Source organism: Apodemus sylvaticus, chromosome 12, assembly GCF_947179515.1.
Source record: "Apodemus sylvaticus chromosome 12, mApoSyl1.1, whole genome shotgun sequence".
NCBI lineage: Eukaryota > Metazoa > Chordata > Mammalia > Rodentia > Muridae > Apodemus > Apodemus sylvaticus.
In genome coordinates this window covers 10,728,400-10,746,136 of record NC_067483.1, presented here as the reverse complement: position 1 = coordinate 10,746,136, position 17,737 = coordinate 10,728,400, and the positions used below count along the sequence as shown (strand labels likewise).

Genomic DNA, 17,737 nt, shown 5'->3' with positions numbered 1-17,737 from the left:
TATTTGATCTTTGTTTTGTGCATTTGGCATTTTGACTATTATGTGAGAGGAGAATTTTCTTTTCTGGTCTAATCTAGCTGGAGTTCTATAAGCTTCTTTTATGTTCATGGGTATACAAGGTTATGGTTAGGTTATATCTTTAGGTTAGGGAAGCTTTCTTCTATAATTTTTTGAAGATATTTACTGACATTTTGAGATGGGAATGTTTACTCTCTTCTATATTTATTTTCCATAAGTTTTGTCCTCTCATTTTGTCCTTGATTTCATGGATGGTTTAGGTCAGGAACGTTTTCCATTTTTTATTTGTTTTGACTCTTGTGTCAATGTTTTCTATGATATCTTCGAACCTGAGATTCTCTATTCTGTCTCTTGTATTCTGTTGGTGATGCTTGAATCTATGACTCCTCATATCTATCTCTAGAGTTTTCTCCATTTATCATTTCTTTATTGTTTCTATTTCCATTTTTAGATCCTGAATGGATTTCTTTAATTCCTACACCAATCTGGTTATGTTTTCCTGTAATTACTTATGGATTTTTTTGTGTTTCCTCTTTAAGGGCTTCTACCTGTTTACCTGTGTTCTCATACTCTTCTTTAAGGGAGTTATTTATGTCCTTCTTAACATCTTATATCATCATCATGAGAAGTGATTTTAAATCTGAATCTTGATTTTCCATTGTGAAGGGGAGGACTAGTGCTTGGTATGGCTTGAGGACTGGGTTCTGATGATGCCAAGTAACCTTGCTTTCTGTAGCTTAGATTCCTGTGCTTGCCTCTCACCATCTGGTTATCTCTGGTGTAATTTAGTCTTGCTGTCTCTGATTGGAGCTAGTTCCTCCTGTGGGCCTGTGAGCCTATGATCATAGCCTAGTCAGCACTCCTGGGGAGACAACCTCTCTTTGGGCAGAATTTGGGTATGGAGTGTTGTGGGACAGCATTAGCTCTGGGGTGCAATTGGTGACTGTAAGGATTCTGTCCTGGGCTTCTCCAAGGATCCTGTGCCTTGTGCACTTTTGGGGGTCCCTATTTAGATAGTTATTAGAGCAAAAGTGGTGATCTTATTAGTGGGCATAAAAGTGAAAGCACTCCTGGGAGATCAGCTGTCCCTGGCTGGATTTGGGTAAGGAGGGCTGTGGTACAGCCTTTGCATCAGGGCGCAGATGGAGACTAGAAAGCCAGGACATCACTTAATCAAGGAATATGATAGTTTTCTTGTCCATTTTAAAAGATTTATTTATGATATATCATGCATGATTATATATTACATAATTATTTATGTGTGTGAATATATACACATGTATGTTTGCAGATTTACACACATGTTCAAAGACCAGAAATGCTCATCTGGTGTCCTTTTTAACTCTTCTCCTATTCTTTTCCTTAAGTTTTTCTTTGAACCTGCAAACTTTTCTTTATCAGCTCAGGTGGGAGGCAAAAGTCCCCAGTCCTGCTTTTTTTCACCAGAGACCTGAAGTTACAAGCTTGTGTCCAACATCTGGCTTGCTACAGAGATTCTGGATTATAAGCATCATTACTTATAATTTCTCAGTCAAGGTCCTTAATCTCTGAGCTGTCTCTCAACCTCAAGGGCGTAGTTTTCTAGATTCTTCAATGGGCTGTTCAAATGACTGAGTAGATGGCAAATTCAATTTCTGGTAATGAGATATTCAAGAAATATGCACTAACAAATTGAAAAATTGGCTACTGAAAGTCAACTTCCCATACTTGGAAATTAGCAGTGAACTCTATTAGAAATGCTTCATTTCAGCCATGAACTCATGGACTACAAAGCAAATACAAGAATGACAAATTAATAAGATCATAAAAGAGGGTTTATTTCCAGCATAATGATGGGCCAAAGAGCTAAAGTATTAGAAAGTTCAGTCAGCTATTTTTTTACTAGTAGAGTTAAAGTAATAATATAGCTCAATAAATTCAAGTAAACATAAAGTGCTAGCAGGGCCAGAAAAGTCAGTTCTGTTCAACTTCCATGGAAAAAACAAACTGGGGCAGAGATTGATAGAAATGTTTTTAATTCATATTAAGGCTCTATCATTATACACATTGTAGAGGAGTATTACACTTTCTAAAAGGGACAATTATCTCAGAATTTTGAGGGAAAAAAGTGGAATGTTTCCGAGGTTGGAGAAGTTTGTTCTTTTCCTATAGATTCTTTGATGGAGTTACAGAATGAAGAATTGCTCTGTATGTTTCTTTGGAATTTTCCTTCAGATCTGTCCTTCTATATCCTTACTAACACACTATTTTTGATTAGCATAAAAATATGTTCTGTTTTTCATATCCCTAAAATATTTTTGTCCTAAACTCTCTTATAGCTTATTTTATAAAATTAATTTTTGATGATATTAAATATTTAGATAATACACTTTGATTCGTCTCTTCCCACATTCTTTTATCTCCCGTCCATTCCTATCAAGCTTCATATCTTCTTTACCTTCCTTTTCTCCAGACCAATGACTTTTGTTCATCTTTTGAAACCCATTTAGTTTAATCAGGGTTATTCTATGACCATTGGCCTGGAAATATCCCTTGGAACAAGACAGGATCATTAGTGAATATATAATTAAGTCTACTCGTAGCATATTGCTCTGCAATAAGAAATAGTTAGGATCTAAATACTATCATCTGTCCATTTGTGGCTGCTGATGGGGCCATTCTTGTGCAATTTTCATGCTGACATCTGCAGCTGCTGTGACTTCATAACTGCAATGACTATGTCTAACAAAAAAAAATTCACAGCTCTTTTGCCTATTTTATGGCTCTTATATTCTCTCTTGCTCTCCTCTTCTGTATTTTGTGAAGGACACATTACAAATGTCTTATTTATCACTGAGTAATCATTCTTTTTCTATTATTCCATTTTTTATTTACACCATTTTATTTTTGTTGTACATATTTGTTTTAAATCAATGAATTTCTAAGTCAGGTTCAACTAACTGAAGGGCCTTTATGAGGAGTTTGTATGTCTAGTTCCATGATAGATATACTGCATAACTAATCTTAAGTAAAGTAGAAAATGACATTTTTCTAAGGACAGGCTTAGAAACTGTAATCCAGTAACTGAAAATATTTCCCCTCTGTGGTAGGGGGCTTCATTCATACCTGGTAGCAAGGCCACTATTCACTGGTATAGCCAAAAGGATAGGGTACAGACCACCCAGAACAAAACCAACAAGTACACCCCATGTTGTGGTACAAGTATCACGGTTCAAATCACCTGTACTCAAAAGGAAACCTTCAAAACTATCGTAGGACAGGTTTGATGTCAAAAATGGGATCACAGCCATTGGTAAGCTAGATGCTATTCATGCTTGTGTCATGTTCAAGATAGACTGCTCGCTATAGGATCCCAAAAGCAGCATTAAGTCCAATATATGCTGGTCCATATTTAAGCAGACACCTATCTGATTCTGGGAGTTGTTTGATTTTTCTGGATATGATATTAAATTCTTTTTGCTAGTACTTGGTTTATGACTTTCCATCTTGTACCACTTGGCAGAATGACAGCAGCTTGTGGCCGTCTCCCCCTGCTGCTGGTGCTTGTCCAGGTCTTCATGCACCCAAGTCTATCACAACTTTCACTAGGGTCACCTGGGCTCTATCTTTTGAGTAATGATTCTTATTTTCAGGATCTGCGTAGTCATTTGTTTCTTCATTTACCATTTTTTTTACTCTAAGAAGAAGATTCTTGGATCAAGGTAAAAAGGAACATTTGTTTATGGATATAAATGCATATAATTTGAAGACAGATGATAGATCATTTTAGCTAAACAGTAGTATTCAGCTTTCCCATCCTGGCCATGGTTTTCTGACCAGGTTTGCAGTACCTGGCATGAATTCCTTGTTGATAAGTAGACCTCAGACTAATCAGAAAGGGGTTACCACTGTAACAGTAATGCCACTGGTGTGGAGGAGGGCACATATTACCTAGCTGATGGGTCTCATATTTCATGGGGTCCATATCTGTGTAAGTCTGCTGATGACTTTTCTCTCCCAAGAACATGTACAACTCTAAAAGTTAAGCTGCATGGAGGAAACTTATAGCTCACTACTAGTTTATCTCTTTATATAGTGTAAATAAGGTGTTGACATACTATCTTTGCATATAAAATATGATAGGCAAAAGCAGGAGCAAATATCTTAATTTTTCTCCCTTTTTCTATTGTGTGAACTATTATGGAGGACTGGGCAGAGGGAGGAAGGTATCATTGGCAGAGCATAGAAGCTGTTAAAGCAAAGCTCTAACTTTATTTATGAATTCACAGTTATTTTCTCTATATACTTCTCAATGTATTCTGTTCAAAATAAGTATTATTTCATGGTAAAAATATGAAGTTGGTTCACTATAACCTATTCTTTACAAAGGTTTCACAAAATATCAATGGCCCATTCTGAAAGATTCTGTCAGCCTTTGATCTAGCCAAAATAATTGAAAGTCAATTTCAGTGAGTAGCTGTGAGCAGTTTGTAGCTGCAGAGGTCAGTAGAAGCATAAAACTGGCCTATTGGGCAATTTTGATGTTCAGTGATGAATGCTTCAGGAGAGAAAACTCTTCTCCAGAGTGCTACAACTCAATAAAACAGCTACCCTAGGCAATTCTTGGTGAAATGATTCATATACTTTAATTTCATGTTGATAGAAACTTTATGGACATTGTGAGTAGGGTAGAATATAGGGGTAAATACTCCCCAATGGTTCAGTCTGAAATGTTAGGGATGCTTTATTTGCAAGTGGGTGGACTTCAGATATTTTCCCTACATGACCTATTGTCATGGCACTCTCAGTGAGGAGTCATGGATATATGATCAGGTACAGCTTAGCTGGGAACTGGTTCCTCACCTACCATTCTCAATTCTGAGAAACCCCAAGATTTTGAACCTGCTTTAACCTTACGAATTATCTTGTCTGTTGGCATGGTCCACTTGCCATACCCTTGTTTTTATTAGCCATAGTGATTGATTATTGGATTCTTTCATGTAGTTAGGCAGGAACTGAGGAAGGAAGCCTAATGTTTCTTATTTATGTGTAGTATGTCCCTAGGAAAATAACTTTTAAATAACTTTTAAGAGGTAAATACATAATTATATTTCTCATAGTAGCAATAAAAAGATTAATATATGATTCCCATACTAAAAAAAAAAAAGATGGGACAAAGATGTTTGCGTTCAGTGTCCAAGAATGTGGGAACCTGTGAAAATCCTTCAATCATCTGCTTGAACAGCTTACATTACAAAAATGAAAAACAACAATTGCAACAAAAACCCCTCATGTAAGAATGTAAGACCTGGGATAAACAGGAGCACCAGAGAGGAGCAATATTACATGTGATTCCTTTCCATATAAATTAATCCCTGTATTATCATTATGCTACTAAAGTATAATATAATGAAAATATAATAATAATGTGGATTTTCTCACATTTATATATTGATCATGACCATATTCCAGTTATACCAAAAAGTAACCCTTTCAATTTCTTTTCTAAATTTAAATCAGTATCTGTCTGTATTCATTTTCTTTTTGTCTTTTTTTAATTATATATTTTTATTTTCTATATTGTTTACATTCTAAATGATTTCCCCTTTCCCAGTTCCCCCTCCCCATATGTCCCATAAACCTTCTTCTCTCCACTCATTCTCCAATCACCTCTATGGCCCATTGTTATAGGAGCCAATAAGAAGGTGGGTGGTGATGGCCAATGTCTCCTTTTCCTTACATATCAGCATAAATCTCTTGACAGTGACACAGAGAAATAGAAGAAAAATGGTTTACTTAGGAAGAAAGAAGCAGTACTCAGAATGGGAGAGAGGGCTAGTGTGCTGGTTAAACTTTGTCAACTCAGCACAAACCTATACTACTGGAAGTAGGGGAAAAATCCTCAATAGAGAAATTAGCTCCATCACATGGGCAAGTAGACAAGTAATTGGGAATTTTGCTGATTAATCATTTATAAGGGAGGACCCAGTCAACTCCTGGTGGTGCAACCCATTAGTAGTTGGGCCTGGGTTGTTTAAGAAAACACCCTTAACAAGCTGTGAGGATCTAGTCTGAAAGCAGCTGTCCTCAAGATTCTCTACCTTTATTCCTGACTCCTAGCTACTTCTTTGAGTTACTGCTCTGACTTCCCTCAGTGAAGGACTTTGATGCAGATGTATATGTCAAGTATCTGTGGGGAAAATATGTGCTAAAGATAATCCTGGTCTAGGAAGCTGATAACTCTTTATCTGACATTAATATAGCACCCTGTTTTCTGGCATTTGAATGAGTTATTTTATAAGTAACCCAGATAGGGAAGGGTTTTTAGTCTTTTGCTATCTACTAGCTTCTCTCTATGTTAATCATCATCCTCCTCTTCCTCCTCCTCCTCATCATCATCTCCTACCTGACACATCTGTCACTCTATCATGCATTTAATTTTTTGTCATAATGTAGCACATTTTTATAAGATATTATTAGATATATGCTGTTGTCTATTGGTAAAATACATCATTTGAAAACTACATTGGAAGACAGGATATGAAAGATTTCAAAGGTGAAGCAGAACACTCACTGGAGAGTTGTAATAGAATACGGATGTTGGTTATAAAATTGTGAGAGGTCAGTGGTGGTAGAGAAATCAAGATTTAAGTATGCTTTCTTTGGTTGCCAAAGAAAGACTTCCAAGTGATAGATGTCTGAGTTAAAACTTCATTTTCTCTTAGGGTATTTTCACACTCTAGCAGGAATGGTGTAACACATAAACAAGGAAGGTGATTGTTCATTTGCAGTTAGGAATCATGTGTTCTTTCCTGCTTAAGGTTTCCTGCTTTAGGTTAAGTCTCCTCCTTCTCGCCCAAGTATACCTAGAAATGTCTTGATAGTAAGCTTATTATTTTACCCATTGCCATTTACATTTCCTCCATAAAAACTATTAGGACACACACACACATGTACATGTGGGGGCACTCACATGTATGTGTGCATATGCACACACACACACAGACACAGACACACAGACACACAGACACACAGACACACACACACACACACACAAATATATACTTTTCTAGAATTAGAACCTAAGTTATAACAACCCTGACAAGGGTGGCTCAGCTACTTTAGACAAGAACCTAACAAAACCTATAATATGTGGTTAAAAGCAGTGAAAACATACATATTAAATATTACTACATTGGCAAGATGAGTAAAGAAGTAAAAGTCATCCGTGGGATATTTTGTAGGCTTCTGAGGAATGTTTTGAGACAGAGTTTCTCTCTGTAGTCCTGTCTGTCCTTGTACTCACTCTGTAGATCAGGCTGGCCTCAAACTTACAGAGATCTGACTGATTCTGTCTTTTTTTTTAATTCATTAATTTTTTCTTTTTTTATTCAATATATTATTTATTTACACTTCAAATGATTTTCCCTATCCCTGATCCCCCTCCCCCTATGTCCCACAAGCCCTCTTCCCTCCCTCTGTTCCCCCATCCACCCCTTCCCACTTCCCTGTTCTGGTATTCACCTACACTGCTGCACTGAGCCTTTCCAGGACCAGGGGCCACTCCTTCCTTCTTCTTGGGCATCATTTGAAATGTGGATTATGTCTCCGGTATTCCAAGCTTCTAGGCTAATATCCCCTTATCAGCGAGTGTATAAGTGTTCTTTTGAGACTGGGTTACCTCACTTATGATGATGTTCTCCAACTCCATCCATTCATGAAATTTCAGAATTTCATGAATTCATTGTTTCTAATGCCTGAATAGTACTCCGTTGTGTAAATGTACCACAATTATTTGTATCCATTCCTCCATTGAGGGACACCTGGGTTCTTTCCAGCTTCTGGCTATTACAAATAGGGCTTCTATGAACATAGTGGAGCATGTGTCCTTATTGCATGCCGGGGAATCCTCTGGGTATATGCCCAGGAGTGGTATAACAGGGTCGAGTGTTGATATTAAAGACGTGTGCCAACATACCCTTTGTGGGATCTTAATAAGATTAGATGAAAAATGAAACATTATTCATAGATAAGCTGTCTTGCCTATCATTGTCTGAGCTCATCTCTTTTGCAAGGAGTCTAGAACAGTTATCATAATCATGCAAAATCTTTTTCAGAGAGACAAACTCCCTCTCTGGCTAAAATCAGACTTCATCCTTTTCCTTCAGCCAGCCTGAGATTCTTGGGTGAGCTCAAGCTTCCCAGAGTTCATTACTTAAATAGTTCAATAGCCAAAGAGGAGTATAATTGTCTCTTTATTTTTCCCTTCCCAATAGGACAGCCACATACAAACAACAGATTGAGGCTGAGGTTTCTTATAAGTTAGTCCATATTCATATAGTCTGGAGAGTTGATCTGCTATTTTTTGATTATGCATCCTGAAAATCCAGGATTTTATAAGCAAAATACCCAAAACATAATCCACACATCAAATGAGATACAAGAAGAAAGGAGGAGTGGCCCCTGGTTCTGGAAAGACTCAGTGAAACAGTATTCGGCAAAACCAGAACGGGGAATTGGGAAGGGGTGGGAGGGAGGACAGGGGAAGAGAAGGGGGCTTACGGGACTATCAGGGAGTGGGGGGGCTAGAAAAGGGGAAGTCATTTGAAATGTAAATAAATTATATCGAATAAAAAAATCACCAAAAATAAATAAATAAATAAATAAATAAATAAATAAATAAATAAATATGTAATTACATTTGAAGTTTGAAAGCTGGAGAATCTGGCAAGCTGGGCTGGGAGGTTAAGTCCCAGCTGCGAACTAGAAATGATAACAGGAGTCACCCTAGATCAAGCAAGAAAATAAGTAAAAGCTTTGTGAATGCCTCTTTGCTTTGCTTCCTGTCTTCTTGGAACACCAAGTGGTTTGATGGTCCTGCAGCACAGTGCGGAGAGACACCTTGCTTCCCCTGTCCTGTTTCTATTCTAACATGCCATGTGGAACCAAAATTATCATTTAATATGGATATCTTTGAGTTATGTTGCCTTGCTGAGTCTTCAACATTATAACACGACAATTTCATCTACAAAGTTCCTGAGTACGGCACTATTAAATTATAAAATAAAGTCTCCATGTTTTAGGTATGCTGAGTCTTTGACAATATAACATGACAATTTCATCTATAGAGTTCCTGCTTGAACTCTATTAAATTACTTATTTAATTAATTAATTAATTAAAAACTGTATTAAGTTAATAACGTTTCCATGTTTTAAGTCTTTAAATTTTTATGTTCATCCTTAGTTACACCTTGGACTGCATGTATGTTCTTCTCTGGAAGGATGATATGATTGGCGTTAGTTTTAGGGGATGGAAAAAAGAGAGGTTTGAGGGAAAAGTAGTAAGATGGGTTTTGCTTCAAGGCATGAGATTTATGAGCCCCAGAGATAGTTTAATGGTAGATTCAGAGAAGCCTTTGTTCTCACCAGATGAAGCAGGCTTCTTCTTATAGGTGTTCTAGGGATGAATCCCTATTCTTTGCTCCAAGAGTATCATGCAGAACGTTTGTGCCCACAGTAAGGGTGCTTCTGAATTCAAGATAGCAATTGTAATATGGAGGATTCTATCCTTTGAAACTATGGGTCACATCACAAGATCACAGGGGATATTTCTTTTCTTTTATTCGATATATTTTTTATTTACATTTCAAATGATTTCCCCTTTTCTGGCCCCGAAAGTCCCATGAGCCCTCTTCCCTACCCCTGTTCTCCCATCCAACCCTTCCCACTTTCCCATTCTGGTTTTGCCCTACACTACTACACTGAGTCTTTCCAGAACGAGAGGACATTCCTCCATTCTTCTTGTACATCAATTGACGTGTCGATTCTGTTTTGGGTATTCCAATTTTCTAGGCTAATATCCACTTATCAGTGAGTGCATACCATGATTAATCTATTGAGACTATGTTACCTCACTTAGTATGATGTTCTCCAGCTCCTTCCATTTGTCTAAGAATTTCATGAATTCATTGTTTCTAATGGCTGTCCATTGTGTATATATACCACATTTTTTGCATCCATTCTTCTGTTGAGGGATACCTGAGTTCTTTCCAGCTTCTGGCTATTAAAAATAGGGCTGCTATGAACATAGTGGAGAATATATCCTTATTACCTGCTGAGGAATCCTTTGTATATGTGCCCAGAAGTGGTATAGCAGGATCCTCCAGAAGTGACATGCCCAGTTTTCTGAGGAACCGCCAGACTGATTTCCAGAGTGGTTGTACCAATTTGCAACCCCCACCAGCAGTGGAGGAGTGTTCCTCTTTCTCCACATCCTTGCCAACACTTACTTTCTCCTGAATTTTTAATCATAGCCATTCTGACTGGTGTAAGGTAAAATCTCAGGGTTGTTTTGATTTGCATTTCCCTAATGACTAATGAAGTTGAGCAAATTTTTAAGATACTTCTCAGCCATCTGAAGTTCTTCAGGTGAAAATTATTTGTTTAGCTCTGTACCCCATTTTTAGTAGGGTTATTTGGCTTTCTTGGGTCTAACTTCTTGAGTTCTTTGTATATATTGGATATTAGCCTTCTATCTACTCAAGATAGCTAAAAATATTCTCAACAACAAGAAATTCTGGGGGAATCAATATCCCTGACCTCAAGCAATACTACAGAGCAATAGTGTTAAAAACTGCATGGTATTGATACAGTGACAGGCAGGTGGATCAATGGAATAGGATTGAAGATCCAGAAATGAACCCATACACCTATGGCCACTTGATCCTTGACAAAGGAGCTGAAAACATCCAGTGGAAAAAAGATAGCCTTTTCAAAAAATGGTGCTGGGCTGGTTCAACTGGAGGTCAGCATGCAGAAGAATAGGAATGGATCCATACTTATCTCCTTTTACTAAGCTCAACTCCAAATGGATCAAGGACTTCCACATAAAGCCAGACACTCTGAAGCTAATGGAAAGGAAACTGGGGAAGACACTTGAGGACATCTGTACAGGGGGAAAGTTCCTGAACAGAACACCAATAGCTTATGCTCTAAGATCAAGAATTGACAAATGGGACCTCATAAAATTACAAAGTTTCTGTAAGGCAAAGGACACCATCAAAAGGGCAAATCACAACCAACAAATTGGGAAAAGATCTTCACCAACTCTACATAAGATAGAGGGATATTTCTATTAGCAAGTGAAGGCAGACTTCCCTTGACGATGTGAATCAGAAAAGAGCACATGATTCTGCTGCAGAGTACCCAAGTTCAGTTCCATGCACCTACATTAGGCAGCACAAAATGATACTGTAACTACAGTGCTTTAGAATGTGGGTACCAAACTCACATATCTAAACACACACAGGTACACATACATGGGCACATATACTTTGCACACATACATGCACACATAGCTTAAAAATAAACATAAATTCCTTAAAACAGGACTTAGTGTATTTAGCTACTTCTGTATGCTGCAAATTCTGCCTTTTTTGCTATGTTGTGAACAAAGTGCAAATATTTCAGTAAAACTGATTTTGGATTTCCAACCTTGAAACCTTGAAATATACAAACTTTGTACAGTATGATACTGGACAAAATTTGTGAATACAAACAATGATAACAAAATGAGTTCAAGGAGAAAAGGGCAATTACTACCACCTCTTAATTTCTCCATGGAACAATGTAATTTTACCTATTTCAACAGAAAGTGCTGACTTTGTGGGCATAGTTATTCATACAGTGGGATATGTTTTGTCCTGAATGTTCCAGAAATCTAAAGAGGCAAATTGACACAGGAGATAATGTGCAGTTGTTTATACATTAAGATATGTTGACATTCAAAACAGAGGAAGACCCAATGGGTAAAAGCTACTGATTACTGTCAGTGGGAGTGATTTCCTCACGTAGTCATCAATAACATGACATGTTAACTTGATTCTAAACTTCAGATGAAGTGTGTGTGTGTGTGTGTGTGTGTGTGTGTGTGTGTGTGTGTGTGTGTATGTGTGTGTGTGTGTGTGTGTGTGTGTGCGTGTGCGCGCAGGTGCCTATGTGTGGCTTTTATGTTGTGACATAAAGACAGCGTTTTACAGAACCCACAGGGCATGTATAAGGATTTAGCCTTTTTCGTAGCATGGTACACACTGCTTCTCCATGAATATCCCTTTAGTCATTTGCTAACTTTGGGAGTCTTTTCTAAATAGAAGAACACATCTATATACCCACAACCAATGATTCCTGAGAGAACATGCTCAGTCAGCCAGATTGCTGTATGAATAGTGAATTATTGCAAATGTACCAGTGTTGCTTCAAGTTCACTTGCGTCTGGTTGCTTGTTTGCATCAATATACAACTACCAAAAACAAATGTAGCTGAGAGCTGGAGATGTTTTGTGTATCTCATATGTGGGTGTATAGAAATATATGTACATGTGCCTGTGCATGTAGAGGACAGAGATAACCATAAACTCTTTGCCATGATTACTTCACAACTTTAAATTTCAGACAGGGTCTTTCACTTAACCTGGAAGTAATCTATTTAAATAAATTGTCTGCCTAGTCAGGAAGCATCCAGAGAACATCTGTATCCACTTGCTTGTTCTGGAATTACAAGGGCAGATTACCATGTACACATTTTTAGTTGGGTTCTGTAGAATGTGATTTCAAGTCAATATTCTCACTGTTCAAGTAGTTTATGGATTGAACACAAGAACTGTGGATATCTCTTTTGGAAATTCTGCTATGTGTTATAATTTTAGCTCCCTAAACTGGGGAAAGTATCTCCTTCTGACACTTGGACCCTGGATGGAAACTGAAAGCAGGTAGCAGTTCTGGATAGCTTCTCTGAGGATCCCTGTCTGGATTCCAACAGTGGTGTTGGCATGGGGTGAAGGCTCAGAGAAATTGAGACCTATTATGCAAAAGATGCTTTGGAAGGATGCATCTTCAGAATATGTGATCAGGGGCACTGTAGGATGAGATTATCAAAGGAGCCCTCATTAAGGTAGAGGTTAGATTTTAGAGCCTAAGCAAGCTAGGCTTGCAAATGAAGGCATGACAGTGTTTGGATGTAGAGTTTGTTATCTAAACCTCTAGTGACTTTCAAAAAGAACCATTCTGCACTCTTCGAACAGTAATCCAGTCATTCTTCTATACTCCCCTATAGAAATAGCCAATATGTGTGGTTGAACATATACATTCATTATTTAATTTGCAATAACTTCCTAATATGGAAACTGTTTTGTGGGTCTTGGATATACAGGGGTCCATTTCATTCTCGTATATGCAAATATTTATTTGCTTACCACTTTCTCTACTTTAGTCAAAACTGGTTCTTATTATTGTCTCATGGGGACCACATAAACCCCAAAGTGATTAAGTAGCCAATGGTGACCCAAATTTCTGATCCTCCTGCCTCTATCTTCAGAGGGCTGAATCTACTGGGGTGTAACACCATGGTTACTTTTTATGATGGTGAAAATTTATTAGGAGCTTGGTGTATGCTAGTGTAGGCAAGCCCTTGATTACCTGAAATGTATCCCTAATTAAGACATTTTTAATATTCTTCAAGGTTTAGATTTCTCCTGCATCTTACAACTATTGCTTCCTACTATCTGCAAACATTCTCACTAAAATTAAAATGTAGCTACATCACTTTAGTGTTGTTCTCTGTTCCTGCTTTTGTCTTTGGAATTTATTTTCCTGATAGCACCTTCCAATTCTTTCCCATTCAGTGTAATTCTGTTTTGCTAAGTTTCCCAAGGTTTTCCACTCAGTTACAGTCATAGTACATTCTTTCCTTTCCTTGTCCGCCTCACTTCCTTGAAATCATCCTTTGCTTAGAAACCTCCTCTTCATGTTTCATGCCATTCTTCTTCAGGATCCAGGATACATCTCTCTTTAGTATATTCCTTATTGTAAAAGTATTTTCCTATGTGTATTAGTTTCAGTGCTATCCCAGAGTTTGAAACAAATTTAATTCACTGCATGGCTTTTCTCAGGTAGTTACTATAATTATAGCTATATCTTTATATCGTTCATATCCTAGAATATGTTGCCTTTTCTTGCCCATCTCCATAGAATCTCAGATCTTCCTTACAGATAGCATTAGAATCTTAAATTGTGAACTGAAAGAGCCCATTTGAGCAATGCTGGTATATGTTTCTCTTCAAGATGGTGAAGTTGAATATGGAATAATCCCAAAATTAAGGTCAGCTCTGAGTGGTTGTTTATACCAACTGTCATACTGCAGAATAAAAATCAAAAGACTCATATTTTTTTTTATTGTTTTTCAGGGCAATGTCACCTTTTCCTGCTCAGAACCACAAATTGTGCCCATAACATTTGTCAACTCCAAGAGCAGTTATTTGCTGCTACCTGGTACCCCCCAAATTGATGGTCTGTCAGTGAGTTTCCAGTTTCGAACATGGAATGAGGAAGGTCTGCTTCTGTCCACAGAACTGTCTGAAGGCTCTGGGACCCTGCTGCTCATCCTGGAGGGTGGGACTCTGAGGCTCCTGATTAAGAAAGTGGCCGGACATGGAACTGAAATCATTACAGGTATAGACTCTGCTAACATCTTTGGTAATTAACCCTGCCCTTCTCTCCTCTACATTCCGCCCCCATGTCTTCTACCCTGTTCCCTTTTCCATGTTACTTACTGTTATTTCTAACCATCTTCTGAGCTTCCCTTTTTCCTTTCCTGATTCATTTCCCCTCTCCTCTTCTCCATTCCTGTCTTTATAGTGGTTCACCTAAGTCAAACAAAGATGAGTTTCTTTATAAAACATACCAAATCATACACAAGGATAAAGAGTGGCTTAGTGGTGGAAAACATACTATCAATTTGAAGGGACTTACCTTCCCTCACATGTAGTAATTAGACTAACAGAAATAGTTAAATCTGAATTAACCATGTGTTGTTCAATATATCTTTCTACACTAACACTGTCTTTTTTAATTAGATATATTCATTATTTACATTTCAAATGATTGCCACTTTTCAGGATCCCACCCTCCCTGAAAATCCCATAAGGCATCTTCCCTTCCCCTGTACCCCAACCAATCCCTTCCCGCTTCCCTGACCTGGTATTCCCCTACACTGCTGCACTGAGCCTTTCCAGGACTAGGGGCCTCTCCTTACTTCTTCTTGGGCATCATTTGATATGTGAACAATTTCTTGGGTATCCCGAGCTTCTTGGCTACACTTATCAGGGGGTGCATACCATGTGTGTTCTTTTGAGATTGGGTTACCTCACAATTTCTTCACTGAGCGATCATTAGAAAACTGGAAGATAGATTTTGCATCCAGGAGTATTTAGCACATTCTATGCTAACTGTAGAGTGGCCTGCTTGGCCCTATATAGAGATCTTTTACACTGTGCATTATCTTTACAATGGTCTCCCTTGGAAAAGACTATTTTTCAAACTTTGCATATTAGGAGATGAGTGGTTTCAGAAATGTCTTCAGAATCATAAGTTCCAAAGTGACAGAGCTCAGAATTCATTTAGAATTTCACTTTTTTCTATATCATACTTTTAAAATACCATGGATTTTTTTTTAGTCTCTATGTTCTACATAATATAGTTAGGGTTTGGTTCTAATGCTTTGTCTTATTCTACTCCCAAAATCATATGGGAATCTATGGGGCCGTACATTGAGGTCTCCTATTCCCAATTGATTTTTGATTGATCAATAAAGAAACAACAGTCATAGCTGGGAAGGATAAAAGAGGCAGGGCTTTTATGATTATTGGCCAAAAAATGCAGAAGAGAGAAGAAACAGAGTCACCATGATGGGGAAGCAGAAAGATAAGGTTTAAAGGTCTGGCAACACATAAGAATCTGGGAAAGTAGCCCCAGGGACACTCCTCCAATTGGGTCTGGAGTAGCAGAGATAAAATTAGATTTAGTAAGTATTAATTCAAGAATTACAGCGGGGAGTATGTGCTAACTTTAAGGAGGTTTGGAAGTGGCCAGACATTGAGCTAGTTAAGGCATATTAAAATATGAAGTGTGTGTGTGTGTATGTATGTGTGTGTGTGTGTATGTATGTGTGTGTGTGTGTGTGTGTGTTCCATTCATGAATCCAGATCTTTTGGGCAGGCACAAAGCATGCACAAACCACAGGGAGCTCAGAGCAGATTAACTATTTACTGCAATATCGTATTAATTTGTGAGCTTTAACAATCATAATTCTTAAATACATTTTAAAGATTCTATGCATACACTGCTACATACTGCTTTAGGATATGATGAATAATTTCTAAATTGTCCTAAGTTGGCTAAAGCCTGCGAGTGCAGTATGTGAGTATGTGTGTGTGTGTGTTGCATGATGTCTACACTTCATTTGTACTGATCTGTTCACACAGAAGCACACAAGCACATTTTAGCTGGAGTTACAGGTGGTTGTGAGCTATATGATATGAGTGCTAGGAACAAGTCACTGGAAGAAGAATAAGTACTCTATATCAATATGTTGTCTCTGGAGCCTCAAAACTGGATTTCTTCATATATATATTTTAAGTAGAATAAGTCGTTTATTGGATTTCTAAATATAAAGTAGTTTTTTTTACCAAAAGAAGAATGTGATTTTCATATTTATTCTCATTGAACACTGTGGAAATACAATCAAAACTGATAGAATGTAAATAAAAACATGTTTTAATATAATTGAATAATGTGTAAATACAAAAGAAATTACCTAAATCACTTTCTTACAACACTTCTGACTATTAAATGGGATTATATGTGCTCCAGTGGGAATGTTAGAGATGGTTTATGAGGCAGTGAATATATGCAACTTGCTTACACTGTGAAAATACCATGGCTCTATCAGCAAGCATCACAAAGATTAACAATGTCATATACTCCACAAATCTGCATAGTTTTTCCTAAATTGGAAATGTTACTGAGTCTTAAAACTGCTGCTCGTGAGGCTATGATCTTGGTTATCTAGGAGAAAGTGCCTGTTCCCAGTAGATACACTTTGCACAGAGAAAGTCTGACAGATTTTCTCTCCTGTCCTTGACATGACCCATTAAACATGACTTAGCTTTCATATCACGCTATCCCTCACAGCCACAAGATACCACATTAAAACTCAGAACAAGGCCATATTCTGTGTCTGTTTGTTCCCAAGTAGGAGAACCTATGTATCCCAAAGACTTAAGGACAGTACACAGAGATATTATAATCCTTTTCTAGCACTGAAATCTGATCAGGTCAGCAACAGAAAACGATCACTGTTGAAATTAGATAGCGATAAAAGGATTGGTAACAGGAGAAACAGGGACAAAATACTGCCAACCTCTAAAAAGAAAAATCAACCTCACTCCAATCATGATGCTACCAAGGAAATCTGGCCACAGCCCTGAAGCTACTTACCAGTGCTGTTCATTTAGTTTTCTTGGGTTGCTGAGCACATGTGTGGAAGGCAGAGTGGCAAACTACCATGGCGGCATTGCATATGTCTCCCACAGTTTGTCCCCTCTACTTACATTTAGTACAACTGAGTTAGAGGAGTGGCATTTCATGGTTGGTAGCTTTGTGACCAAAAGGACATCACTAATGTCCATTCAGAAGTGCTAAGTGGATGGGCTGACACAGCTTACTTTCCTCAGAGGCATATTCAAGGGAATATGAAGTCAATTGACTTAGAAGGAAAGGAAGCAACTAGGCAAGTATAATCTGCCAGCTGGTTGAGACAGACGACACATTGAGAACAATATTTTGAAATCATGTTCTCCCTCAACCCTTGTACATCTCTATGCATTTACCTATTAATCTATACATTT

The 17,737-nt window shown here is 37.8% G+C and overlaps 1 protein-coding gene and 1 pseudogene across 3 annotated transcripts in view; one reads left to right on the top strand and one right to left on the bottom strand.

The window, feature by feature from the left end:
• The window catches only part of LOC127697757 (contactin-associated protein like 5-3), an 826,357-nt gene that overhangs the window by 345,746 nt on the left and 462,874 nt on the right, over positions 1–17,737 (top strand). For all 3 annotated transcript variants that reach the window (XM_052201048.1, XM_052201047.1, XM_052201046.1), the window contains exon 8: positions 14,237–14,501. In XM_052201048.1, the coding sequence (XP_052057008.1) occupies positions 14,237–14,501 (265 nt within the window). The remainder of the gene's footprint in view (positions 1–14,236; positions 14,502–17,737) is intronic.
• On the bottom strand, positions 2,928–3,503 carry LOC127697759 (transmembrane protein 126A-like; annotated as a pseudogene).